Below are 14,018 nucleotides of genomic sequence, written 5' to 3' on the forward strand. Positions count from 1 at the left end.
CTTTTTTGTCTGTGAAGCTCCTGATTTCCCCCTCAATTTTGATTGATAACCTTGCTGGGTACAGTATTCTTGGATTCAGACCCTTCCTTTGCATGACTTTGTATATTTCATTCCATTCCCTTCTGGCCTAATGTGTTTCTGTTAAGAAATCAGTCGCCACTCTGATGGGGGATCCTTTGTAGGTAACTTTCTGTCTCTCTCTGGCCGCTTTTAAGATTCTTACTTTGTCATTGGTGTTTGCCAATTTAGTTATAATGTGCTTTGGTGTCGGTCTTTTGGGGTTCATTTTGTTTGGGACTCTGAGCTTCTTGGATTTGTGTGAGTTTTTTCTTCCCTATATCAGGGAAGTTTTCTGTCATTATTTCTTCAAACAGGTTTTCTATTCCTTGCTCAGTTTCCTCTCCTTCTGGCACCCCTATTATGCGGATGTTGTTTCGTTTCATGTTGTCCCAAAGTTCCTTTAGGCTCTCCTCCTGTTTTTTAAGTTTTTTTTCTAGATGCTGCTCTGCTTGGGTATTTTTTCCTACCATGTCTTCTAGCTCACTGATGCAGTCCTCTGCTGCTTCTAGTCTACCGTTGATGCTTCCTATTGAGTTCCTTTTAGCAGCAATGCCATTTTTCATTTCTTCTTGGTTCTTCCTCATTTCCTCTTGGTTTTTACACATATTGTTGAATTTGTCTTCCATTCTTTTCAGCGACCTTACGACTATTTCTCTGAATTCTTTCTCTGACATATTGCTTGCCTCCATTTCATTTACTTCCTTTTCTGGTGATGCCTCCTTTTCTTTCATATGTGGGCAGTTTCTTTGTCTCCCCATGATCTCTCTTCTTCAGGTGTCTGGTTTTGTAGCTCTCTCTTTTCTGCATTGATTTAAAGGCACAAAATACAACACAACAAGGCACAATGCACAAGGCACTGAACACAAATGTATTCACGATGCTAGTAACCCCAAATAAAGGTGACCACTAGAGAAAAGAGAATTAGGGAATAAGAAAGAAAGAAAGAAAAAAAGGAGTGCAAAAATGATATTGAGAAAAGGACAAAAAGTAAGAGGGAAAAGAAAGAGAGTAAAAAAAGAAGTGGGGAAGAACTATTTATATGGGGAGACTTCTCCAATAGAACAACCACTAATCCCAAAAAATGCAAACAACAAAAGCCCAGAGATGAGTGAAACTACAAACAACAACTAATAACAAGCGAGGAGAGGAAAAACAGAAGCAAGAAATAAACAAGCAAAAACAAAAAAAAGAGAAAGTCTCACAAACAAGCATAAAAAACCCCCAATCTAATCAACAATCAAGCAAACAACAATAGGACAGAGAGAAAGAAAGCAAATCAAAACAAAATAAAACACAAAAACCTAAAACAACCCCCCCCCCCCACAAAACAAAACAAGAATAATAACAAGAACAGCAAAACAAACATACAAAAAAGAAAAAGGGAAGAGAAAAAAGAAAAAAAAATTGGGTAGTAAAGAAAGAGGAGAGAGAGGTGTGTATGGACTTAGAGCAGGGGATCAGAAATTAGATATATAAGTAGGATGAATTTTTAACGGGGTAAAAAGAAGGAATAGGTAAAATCTAAAGCAGGAATAGGGTAAGAGAAACAGAACAACAAAATGCGAAAAATGAGGAAGAGCGTGTTGGCATAAAGGTAACGTTGATATAGAGTAAAATGATGTTAAAGGAAAAATGAAAATAGAATATAGAACACTAATCCCAAAATAAAATAAAGAGAAAATAAAATACTTTTTTAAAAATAAAGGTAAAATAGTAGTAGTAATAATACTGATTAAAAATAAAAATATAATAATTAAAAAGGTAAAAATCAAGTGAGAAAAAAGAAAAAAAATTAGTTTCTTAGGTAAAAGATGAAAAAATAAAAATGTGCAGTAGTGAAAGTCATTTACTTCCTCTACTGTTCTGTTTGTCACGCCTGTTTCCTGTAGGTAGTCAGGACAGTATTGAAGTTCCCTGTGTTCCACTGCTCCTCTGTATTGTAAGCCACAGTCCTGATTTTCAAGCAGGCAGTATTTCTTTGTTTCTTAGATTCCTTTATTTGTATTTACACAAGGGTCAATTTGTGATTCCGCCCCTAGGTGGCAGTGTTTCTGAATTGACCTCTGGGGCTATAAGTCCTCTCTAGCCAGTATTTAGCTTTTGTTTTTCCCTGTCACACTTAATACTGGTTTGGGAGAATGGACTGCCCCAGAGCTGATTCTCCCCGCTCTGATCCCCAGGTTCCACAAAACAACTTTCCCCTGTAGTCTCTTAGAAGAGTGTCCCTTGGGTGATCCTATGTACTGGGCTTAGTAATCAAAAGCAAGGATTTAAACAGAAAAAAAGAGCCAGAGTAAGTGCACGAACTTGCAACTTTTACCCTTGGCACTGCACACTTTTTTCCCTGGCACTAAGCAGCCAGCACACTGGTAAAAATTTCAGGCTGCCTTTTTGCGCCCAGTCCAGCTATGGGTTGATTTTTACAGTTCACTTCTGACAGCAGCCCTGCGGATCCCCTTCCACATTCGTGGATCATGCTAGCCCCAACGGCTGTGGATTTTGTGGAGTGCAGACTTCCTGAACCTCTATATCCCATTTGCGCATTTCTCTCTCCGGCCTGGATCGCAGACCTCACCTTTCCCTAGGCGAAATCTGACCTTTCCGTGAGAAGGTGCAGAGCTCATCCGAGTCTGCGTATTCACACTGCTAGAGATCCAGTGTTCCTGGGTTCACAGCTGGTTGCTGGGTGTTGTGGTTGTAGAGACCCAGGCTGTATAGACTTCTGATAACAGCCACTCTCCCCTTCAAGATGGCATGGTCTCCGCAGCAGAGCTGGTCGCTCCGGGAGAAATTTCAGCAGCAGTGGAGGCTGCTCGGTCAGGGGAGCCCGGTCCAGCAGTCCCCAACAGTCGCTTGGAGTATAGCTGTCCCTCACCCACAAATATACACTCCCCATACATCCACACGCTCTCTTTTTGTTCTCCCTCTCACACTATCTTGCAGTCTGCCTTCCCGTCGGCAGCCATCTCCTTATCTAGTTCATATTTTTGATATGGGTATAGAATTCTAAGTTGGCAGTTATTTTTCTTTATTGCTTTTAAGATATTCTGTTGATTCCTGGCTTCTGTTTTTCCTGATGTAAACTTTCCTGTCAGTTTAACTGTTGCTCTTTTGCAGGTCATTTCCACCTATTCTCTGATTTTAAGATTCTTCTCTTTGTCGTTTGTTTTCAGCAGTTTTGCACTAGTGTGGTTCAGAGTGATTTTTAATAAGATATATATCTTATTGATTTTAGACAGGAGGGAGAGGGAGAAAGAGATAGAAACATCAATGATGAGAGAGAATCATTGATTGGCTGCCTCCTGCACACCCCCTACTGGGGATCAAGCCCACAACCCAGGCATGTGCCCTTGGTGGGAATTGAACCTGGGACCCTTCAGTCCTCAGGCCAACGCTCTATCCATTGAGCCAAACCAGCTAGGGCCAGAGTGATTTTTTAAAAAATGTATCTTGGTGTTTTTAAAACTTATTAAATTTATACTTTAATCTCTGATCAGCTTCAGAAAATTTTCAGACTTTAACTTTTTAGGTATTGCTTTGGGCCAGTTTTCTTTCACTAGAATTCTGGTTTTAAGTATGTAACTCTACTGACAACATTCCCTCTTTCTCTTATAGTCTCCTGCTTTGCCATCCCTTCACCTCCATGCTTCTTTTATTTTCTCGTTCACTAGTTCTCTGTTCAGCAGTATGTAGGCTGCTTTTAAAGCCACCCACTGAGTTTTTCAGTTCTAGAATGCACATTTGGTTTTTTCTTTTGTAGTTTCCAATTTCCTGTCTCATTCTCAAAATTGTTTTTTAATTTTTCTGAATATGCTAAGCATAGTTATTCTTTTTAAAATCTGTGTTTGATAAGTGTATTATCTTGATCTTCTGTTGGACTTTTCTATTAGCTCTTAGTTCTCTTGGTTTTTCTGTTATGGTTCCTTTTTTTTCCTTCTGTCCATTATTTTTGATTGGAAACTAAAAACGTTATGTTGAAGAATCCTATATAAAAAAAGCCTAATATGCTAAGTGTCTGGTTGTCCTGTGGGCCGTTCAACCAATCAAAGTGTAATGCTAATGATATGCTAAGGCCGCTCAACCGCTCGCTATGACATGCACTGACCACCAGGGGCAGACACTCAGACTGTTAGGTTAGCCTGCTGCTGGAATCTGGCCAATCGGGACTGAGCGAGATGGGCCAGACACACCCTGGAGCCCTCCCGCGGTCCCTCCTGGGCTGGCCAACCTCCTGTGTCTCTCCCCACTCTGATTGTGCACCAGTGGGGTCCGTCAACCTGGCCTGTGCCCTCTTACAACCCGGGACCCCTCTGGGGATGTTGGAGAGCCAGTTTCGGCTCAATCCCACAGGCCAGGCCGAGGGACCCCACTGGTACACTAATTCGTGCACTGGGCCTCTTGTATAAAAATAATTTGAGGCTTAGTATGATAATATCTTCTTCTAAATAGTATTTGTATTTGCTTTTTGGTTTTTTATTATGTATATGAGCAGTCCTGGATTACTTTAATATTGAGATGATTTAAAATTGGATTGTAGTTCCTATGATGTTTGCAATTCACCTTAACTTCTACAGTATAGACCTTCAGAGCTATAACCCAAAGTGTAGGGGGATTTTGAAATTCCCTTCTTTTTCTTTTAATGTTTTAATTGATTTTAGAGAGAGGGAGAGAGATTTAGAAACATCACTGATGAGAGAGAATCATTGATCAGCTGCCTCTTGCATGCCCCCCACTGGGGATCGAGCCCACAACCCAGACATGTGCCCTGATTGGGAATTTAACCATGATCTCCTGGTCATAGTTCGATATTCAACCACTGAGCCACACTAGCCAGGCTCAAAGTTCCCTTTTCAGTGGGCTCTGGACTCCAACTTCTTCTCTAGCTCTGTACGGTTGTCAAAAGCTCCACTCAGTTTTTCACCTGTCTCTCTAGAATTGGTAACAGCCATTGAGAGAAGCTTCCCTAAATTGTAGGCTTTACTTTTCTTATTTTCTTTACTTTCCTGGATGTTGTTCCCTTGTTAGCTCTTACATGAAGTCAAATAGATTTTTAAAAATACATTTTTTCAGTTTTTTTAGTTCTTAGTGGGAAGGTGATCATATTACCTCTGCCAATTCTAAATGTGAAAGTCTTCCTTATTCTTTTTTTAAAAACTACCATTTTTTTTCTATATATGGGGCATTCAAAATATGTATATTCTGTATTTTCCCAATACATCAACTCAAACAAAACTGGCTTTTGCTGTATAATTATTCTTGATTTTGTTAGTGAATAGAGAATGCCATCTAAGTCTTCTCTTTATATGGGGCAGGCAGAAGTATAATTGTGAGTACACAAAATACAGAGTTTATTCTTGTATTATTATTAATTATTGTATTTGCATACAAACACCTGCAAACCTACTTTTGACCACCCCTGAATTTATATTTCATTTACATTTTCATTTCTTAGAGAAAAATAAGAATATTAGGAATTCTTAATTCAAGAGTTTAAAAAATATACTTTGTGTAGTAGTTATGTTTAATTGAAATTATTTTCAGCAAATTAGCATCAGTAGTTTGAAGTTCTGTACTCTTTCAGTGCTTGGTTACCATACATATTGCTAAACATTCTATCAGACACCATTTCAATGTAGACCACTGAAATCCTGGATCAGAATAAACATATCCAAATAATTAGTCCCTGTAGATACTATTGAAGATTAAACTTGTGGAGAGATAAAGTCCTAGTCTATTATTATCTTCACTGTTTTTGAATTTTAGTTATAGGTTTAAACCATTTTCTTAGTATACATGCTTTGTCCAGGGTCCCCAGGGCCACCCCCATGTTTGGAGGTGAGTTAGCATATAATTGTACTCACAGCTAAGACTTACTACAGTGATGTAATAAGGAGATGCAGATAGATCATAATGAGAAAGGCACAGGTGGGGTCTAGAGAAATCTGTATGTAGGGTTTTTTATGCTCTCTTCTCATGAGAGGTCACAAGGGTTACAATCTTCCCCTAACAACACAAATGCATGTGTGCAATGTTTCTGCCTAGGAAATCCCATTAGAGACTCAGAGCCCAAGATTTTTATTAGGTGCTGCTGGTCATGTAGGCAGCCTTTCCTGAGCACATATCCAAAATTGTAAACTCCCAGAAGGAATGCAGGTGTTCAGCATAAACTGCATACGGTGAGCCACCTTTATCATTTAGGAAAAGTTTTATGTATGTCTTGGAACTGTTTCCCAGATGGTTGTCAGATTTCAGCCAATGGCTTTGCAGGCAGGCCTTTCTTAGGATAGCTGTCTTCAGCCGACTGTGTTATAAACTTTTCTGTACACATGCCTAAAATGACTAATTGTTGAAATTTTCTGTAAACATTGTATGTGAATATCAAAGGCCTCTGTAATAATTTTTGTTTTGATAATTAGTAAAATGTTTATTATTAAACTTAGGTCACTAAAACAGTTGGGTGGTTATAATGTCTTAATATGTTTTATACATGTTATTACTAATGTGCCAGTGCCTGTTGTCAGTTTTAATCCATATGTGGGAAGAACAAGACAGTGTTAGAACATTTAGTACATCTAAAAAGACTGTTTAAAAATTAAATTATAGTGGGAAATAATCTATTATGAAAAGACACTTCAGATGTCTCCTTTTAAAGTTCATATTGAACCACCCACATATTTTTCAGATTTCAGTGGACTTGTTTTTCTATGGGAGCTTTTTTGAGGAAAGTACTTTGCTACTAAGAATTTTGATTAAACAGCTCTCTTGACAACCAGAAATAATTTCTGACTACTATTAGAATCAAATTGGAGAATCTTAGATATTATAGACTAGATTTCTTATTTCCAAATATGAAAGCTGACCCAGGAAATTAAGTGACTATCAGCAAAACTGTGAATAGCTGGTTATTTTCATTTCATTAGGTTTTAGTTATAGATATGCACCTGGAAACATTATTTAAAAATATCAAGAGGCCATGGATTAATTTTGAATTTCATTCTTGGATATCTTTTCATGCCTAATTTGGTCATTTCATTTCATTCAACAAATTTAACAAGTATTTTTTTAATCCTTGTTGTGTGTCAGACACTAGTTTTAGGTGCTCGGTATCAGTTTATTTATTTGTAATCAAATTAAAATCTGTTCCATTAAGGGTAGGTTGGAGCTGCCTGTTATTCTGTAGGTTCTTAAGTATATGCATTTATTACACTGGATCCTGGTCCCTCAAGATATTTTATCTCTTTTTTTCCTCCCCTTAAGGTAATACTGCATTGCATGATTGTGCAGAATCTGGAAGTTTGGACATCATGAAGATGCTTCTAATGTATTGTGCCAAGATGGAAAAGGATGGTTATGGAATGACTCCCCTTCTCTCAGCAAGTGTGACTGGTCACACAAATATTGTGGATTTTCTGACTCACCATGCACAGACTAGCAAAACAGAGCGGATCAATGCTTTAGAGCTTCTGGGAGCTACATTTGTAGACAAAAAAAGAGATCTACTTGGGGCTTTAAAATACTGGAAAAAGGCAATGAACATGAGGTACAGTGATAGGACTAATATAATTAGCAAACCAGTACCTCAGACACTAATAATGGCTTATGATTATGCCAAGGAGGTAAACAGTTCAGAAGAGCTAGAAGGTCTTATTGCTGATCCTGATGAGATGAGAATGCAGGCACTATTAATTAGAGAACGTATTCTTGGTCCTTCTCATCCTGATACCTCTTACTATATTAGGTATAGAGGCGCTGTCTATGCAGACTCTGGAAATTTCAAACGATGCATCAACCTATGGAAGTATGCTTTGGATATGCAACAGAACAATTTGGACCCGTTAAGCCCAATGACCGCCAGCAGCTTATTATCTTTTGCAGAACTGTTTTCTTTTATGTTACAGGATAGGGCTAAAGGCCTGCTGGGTACCACTGTTACATTTGATGATCTTATGGGCATATTATTAAGCCCAATGACCACCAGCAGCGTATTATCTTTTGTAGAACTTTCCTTTATGCTACAGGATAGGGCTAAAGGCCTGCTTGGTACCACTGTTACATTTGATGATCTTATGGGCATATTGTGCAAAAGTGTCCTTGAAATAGAGCGAGCTATCAAACAGACTCAGTGTCCAGCTGACCCCTTACAGTTAAATAAGGCTCTTTCCATCATTTTGCACTTAATTTGCTTGTTAGAAAAAGTTCCTTGTACTCTAGAACAGGACTACTTCAAAAAGCAGACTATATACAGATTTCTTAAGCTGCATCCAAGGGGAAAGAATAACTTCAGCCCTCTTCATCTGGCTGTGGACAAGAATACTACATGTGTAGGGCGGTATCCTGTTTGCAAATTTCCATCTCTGCAAGTTACTGCCATACAGATAGAATGTGGTGCTGATGTGAACATCAACAGTCCCCTACATATTGCTGCTCTGAACAACCATCCAGACATCATGAATCTCCTTATCAAATCAGGTGCACATTTTGATGCCACAAACTTGCACAAACAAACTGCTAGTGACTTGTTGGACGAGAAAGAAATAGCTAAAAATTTGATCCAGCCCATAAATCATACCACATTGCAGTGTCTTGCTGCTCGTGTCATAGTGAATCATAGAATATATTATAAGGGGCATATCCCAGAAAAGCTAGAGACCTTTGTTTCACTTCACAGATGATAATTTGACTGTATTTTAGCACTGTTAAAGCACGAATTATTAACAGTTGTTTCATAAATGAGCACTGTTGTGATAACACCAGCATTCATTTAGCTTGATATCATCGTGCTCCCATTGGCTAAAACATTATAAGCATCAAATTTACAGGATTGGTTTCCCAGTATTTACTATAAATATACCATATAATATATTGTTTGTGAATTATTGAAAAATGTAATGTCATAATTCAAATTTCTAAAATTGTCTGCCAAAGGCTTATTCATTCTAGTTTTGTTTGCTGTTGGGTTTTTGGGACAGAGTTAACCATTCTTCAGTGGTATCTTTATACCCTTCTGGTTTGTGAATTTTATACAATTGAAGGTCTTTCTTTTCTGCTTTTTTCCAAGCTTCTCCCATTTTCACTTTATATTTTTTCTAACCATTTCTACTTATCATTTCCCCATCCCCTTATGGACCCATAAACTTTATGTACAAACTTTATGGACTCGTTACCATATGCAGTTACCATAAGTGCTTTATCTTCTCTACGCACCGGCTTAAACTTGACTGTTGTATATTAGCATATTTTCTATGCAGCAGTTGATCAACTTCAACTCAAAACACTGTTGAGTTTGTTACAAAGTTCATTTTATGAAAGTACTCTTGTAGCATGGCAATTTTTAGAGCTATTGGTTAGCTACCTGAGCTCAAGCTTTTTTTTCTTCCACATCTGAGATTTCTTTCTCTAATCCACTGAAGTTATTATGTGCTAAATTTGGGAAACAAATCTAATTCATTAACCCAGTTGAAATTTAGGTCTGTCATCTTAATATATCATGCAGTAAAAGGAGGAATCTTTTTAAAGTGACCCACCTTTCATGCTGTGCCAGCATTGTCCTGCTTGTGCTGATGAAGTGATTAGGTATAGAGAAGCTTAAATTTAAACTAAAATTTATCACACAGCTTAATGAGTCACATTGAAATATTCAGTAATTGAACTGCAAATCATTTTTAGTTACAAAAAGAGCTAAAGCATGTCAATGGCATGATGCTTGCCAGGCCAAATCTAGACATCTAGGATAATTAAGATATTTTAGTATGCAATTGACTGCCATTGTATCAAAGGTCAGTAGCAGTGTTCTTTCTTTCTTCAAGCTTAAGTATACCTTTAAAGATAACTTGCATGAATTATTTTGGTCTCAATTATTTGTCACCATAGTTAAACACACAAGGTTGCAGTGCTTTTCCCTTACTGAAAGTTAGCTTTTCTTTACTTTTTTTCCCCCCCTCAGTGTTTTTTAAACAGCTTTACTAATGCCACAGAAAGGGCTCTTTTAACTTAAGATAAATGAAACGTACTAAAAAAGATTCAGGTAATTATTATTCAGCACTTTATTGTTTTTCACAATAAAATTTATGATGGCATATTTGCCCTGCAAATGTCTTACTTAATGAAATTGTTATAAATAAAAACTCCTTATTGGTTTGAGAAAAACTTGGTTTACCTGTGAGTTTAGTGAGCTGGATCACTGGGATTTTTCTGTCATTTTATTCTGAGGGTTGATGTACTAGTATTTAAGGAGTCGTCATTGCAAACAGTCACATTAGGTTTATTTCATCTTTACTCAGTAAAATACTTGTAATGAAGAATAGTAAATAAATAAAACGGCATTAGACTTTGTGGTTAAATAATTGAGGTTTAATTTTTAAAAAGATATCCTTATTTTACTAGGTTGTAAATTTAATTTCACCATTAAAAGAGGTGAATTGGATTTAAATGGTTCCTCTCTAATCTTTTGATGAAGAGATTTTAATATCTTACCATGGGCAAATTTGATGAAATATTTGAACTGCCACATATATTAAGAATAATTTGTGATTTAGACAAGTATTCTAGAAAAAGCAGACATCAATATTTTGAAACCATTGACTCTAACCTTGTGATACAAGAATTATATATGCCTCAGCTAATTTTTTTTTTTTTAAAGAAACTGTTGCCAGTAGAATAAATCTACACTAGTTGATCGCAATAATTTTTGGGTAAAAGATGAGCAATTGGATTTTTAAGTGATTTAATATTTCCTCCTTTTTTGGGAGTGGGTAGAAGGGCCTACATGCTCTTATAGTAAGGCACATCTCACACTGTTGTACAGGTGAACTTGAATTGTACAACCCTAGTATAAATTAAGGATTTCTTTACTTAGCATTTTTCCACCACTAAATTTAGATAACTTAGAACTGTTCATCAATCTTGATAACTTGAAATGCCTTATTTCACTTAAGATGCAATTCTACTCTGTTTGCCATTTCCCCAAATGCCATTAGGAGTGCTTGAAAAATCAGTTAGTTTAATAGCTAAAAATTGTCCATGATTTTTAGAGGAGGTTGGTAATGTGACCTGAGACACTGTTTAGGCCTTTGTCAGAAAGTATTCTCAAAATTGTTGTGAGACTGAATAAGATAAAAATTTTGTGGGTTTTTTAAAAAACCACAAATGAGTAATTTAATACTTAATGAGCTAATTGTCATTTGAGTCCATCTAAACTACATTGTAGCATGGTGATGTTGGCTGGAGTTAATATGTAAGTTTTTATTACATTTCTATAAAAATGCCCTGTTAAGGCCTGCTGAATTTTAGATGTTCCACTAGTGATCATTTCTGTAAAAGAAATGGTCACTCTACTCAGATTTGATACTAGTCCACTTTATAAAGACAAGTGGATTATAGATTTAAAAGATCGTCATTTTCTTATCCATAAATATGACAGGCACATAAACCCAAATCAGTAACAGATAATTTGGTGCCCAGTATGATTTTGAAGTTAAGTAATTGCTCACTTGTAAAGTGACTACCTAATGTATAATATTTTAGAGACCCCCATCTACTGTGACTTGGGAAAATTGTTAGGCTATATTTGAAAAATTAGTTCTTTAAAATCATATTGCCCAGCAGAAACCTAGGTTGACTTTTACAGGTATAATAATCCTTGTAAATTAATTTCTCAGAATTGTGGGGGCTGAATGAGAGAATAATCATTCTTGTGCACTCTAACAGCATTATTGCTTGGAACTTTAACCATTTTAGAGTTAGATACTAAGGAAACTAAAATTAATTGGTCATCATCTTCCCCCCTTCCCATTATATGTCATTAAACAACTAGTTTCTCTCCCTTTTGTCCATTCCCATTGTGTATTTTTTCAGAAGAAGTACTGTATTCAGGTGCCAGCCAATAAATTGTCACACAATGGAAAATGATATGCCACAACATTCATTGTAAGGTCTAATAAAATTAAATTTGCACCAAATACAAGTGTATTTTTATTAACTCTTAATACTTGATTGATGTTATCTTAATGATTTTTGATAGCAGACTCTTGCTTCAAAGAACAATTTATGGTTAGAACTTAAGACAGCATTTATTATTAATATTTCTATGTAAAAAAGATGACTTAGGTACAGGTTTGTGTTTTTTGGGGGGGTTTTTTTCAGTGAAGACCATAGAAACTAAAGATGGGAAGACTTGTTGTCAAATGCATGGGAGAGGGATTGCTTTTAACTCATTGTTTTTAAACTGCTTTGGTATTCAGTATCAGAAGCATGTCATAAATATATTACTATGAAGGTAAGTTTTAGAAATTTATTTCCATCACTTTTAAATCATAAAACCTAAGTGCTCATTGTCTTTTCCTTATATGTAATCTTCCTAATACAAAAAGATTTAATAGGTCTAGAAAATGCACTGGCTGTAATTTCTACACTCTCATGCATAGACAAATATTCAATAGAGTAGGCTTCCCCCTTTTGAATCATTAACCTGCCACATCCATAACAAGTACATGCTTTGCCATCCTTTTGACAGACCCTTTTAAACCATAGTTTTCTATACCCTTGGTTCTGTGGTTGTCCCTGAACACCACCACCAATATTTAAAAGAAAGTTGAAATTTATAGGGTAAGGATATTATATTTTTAAGGATTTGAACAAAGAAAAGTCATGTCCTCAAGATACTCCTTTTAAAATATTTTTTTAATCCTTTCTCCCATCTCTGTACTATCAGCAGGTTCTTTCTTGAATAACTTGGGGTTATGGGAATTGTGAAATAATTGGTTCCTTGGTGCCATGCTATCTTACATTTTGTTTATTGTAAAGACTTTTAAATAAGATCTCTAGTAAAATGAACTCAACTTTATATAATTATCTCAGATGTATAATTTATTTTCCTAATATTTGATATAAAAATTAAACTATAGTTCTCTGCCTTAAAAAATTGAAAATTTATACTTACAAAAGGAATACATTTAAAACATTCACATTAAAGAAGGATTTAAAGAGTAGTAGTTAAACTAAAACAATTTAGGTGCTTATTAACCACTCTATACTTTGCTGTAAATCAAGAAGTGAAGTGGTTTAAATTATTTGACATTATTGCCAAAAATAAAAATGGAAAAAAAGATTCAGTCTATTCTAGAAAAAATATTTCCAAAACTTTCCAGTAAACAATCCCTTGTAAAGTGAGATCTACTTTAAAGACATATTTGAGCCTTATTTATTTCCTTTTTTCCTTTTCTGAAAGACCAAATATAACTTTGGCTGGTTTACATAATAGTTAACCAGTATTAATTGATCCTAGGATTGGTACTTACAATTGAATGTCTTTGTAGATTATAAAACTTTATTTGTGGTAATATTTAGTCCTAGAATTTAGCAGCCACCTTGATTTCTTAAGACAAAATATTTAATCTACTCATTACAAGGGCTCAACTGGAGACATTTAAAAAACCAGAAAACGAAAATGACACTGCAGCTTCATACAACGTCCTACACAGCAATCAAAGAAAGAAGAGACCATCAGGAGAAAAACAGCAACACAAGATGGGCAGGTCAGGGCTCTTGGAGGGAGACCTGCTGTGAGTAGTTTCCTTGCAGGTTCTCAAAGGTTGTGGGTGTTTCCAGAACTTAGCAGCATGTGTGTTCAAAGGGCTATTGGTGTTGGGTTCTCAGCAAGCCCTGCATGGAGAGCAGGATGGGCTGACCATTTGTCCTCCAGGATGTCCAGGCAGAAGTGACCGGTGTCCACGTGGTGGTGGTGAGTGGGCTGTGACGACACTGTGACAGTAGGTAGGCTCTGTGACTGTAGCCATTGGTGAACTCCCTGGAGAGGCTTCAGATCTTTACTGACTGTTCTGGCTGCTCTGTGGATGGTCCGCCCATTTGAAAAGGACCAAGTCAGGGAAGGCAGAAATTCTCTTGTCGCCAGAGAATTATCATGAGGATTATCAGCTCCTGCTGGAGCCTCTTGCCCAGGA

General features: G+C 36.5%; 1 protein-coding gene across 1 annotated transcript in view; it reads left to right on the top strand.

The window, feature by feature from the left end:
* Window positions 1–12,017, top strand: part of FEM1C (fem-1 homolog c (C. elegans)) — a 34,415-nt gene extending 22,398 nt beyond the window's left edge. Inside the window, exon 2 of the mRNA XM_014544274.1 lies at window positions 7,318–12,017. Within this exon, the coding sequence (XP_014399760.1) occupies window positions 7,318–8,732 (1,415 nt within the window). The 3' untranslated portion in view covers window positions 8,733–12,017. The remainder of the gene's footprint in view (window positions 1–7,317) is intronic.
* Window positions 12,018–14,018: the final 2,001 nt, after the last annotated feature.

The sequence above is a fragment of the Myotis brandtii genome, unplaced genomic scaffold (assembly GCF_000412655.1).
Source record: "Myotis brandtii unplaced genomic scaffold, ASM41265v1 scaffold1105, whole genome shotgun sequence".
Lineage (NCBI taxonomy): Eukaryota > Metazoa > Chordata > Mammalia > Chiroptera > Vespertilionidae > Myotis > Myotis brandtii.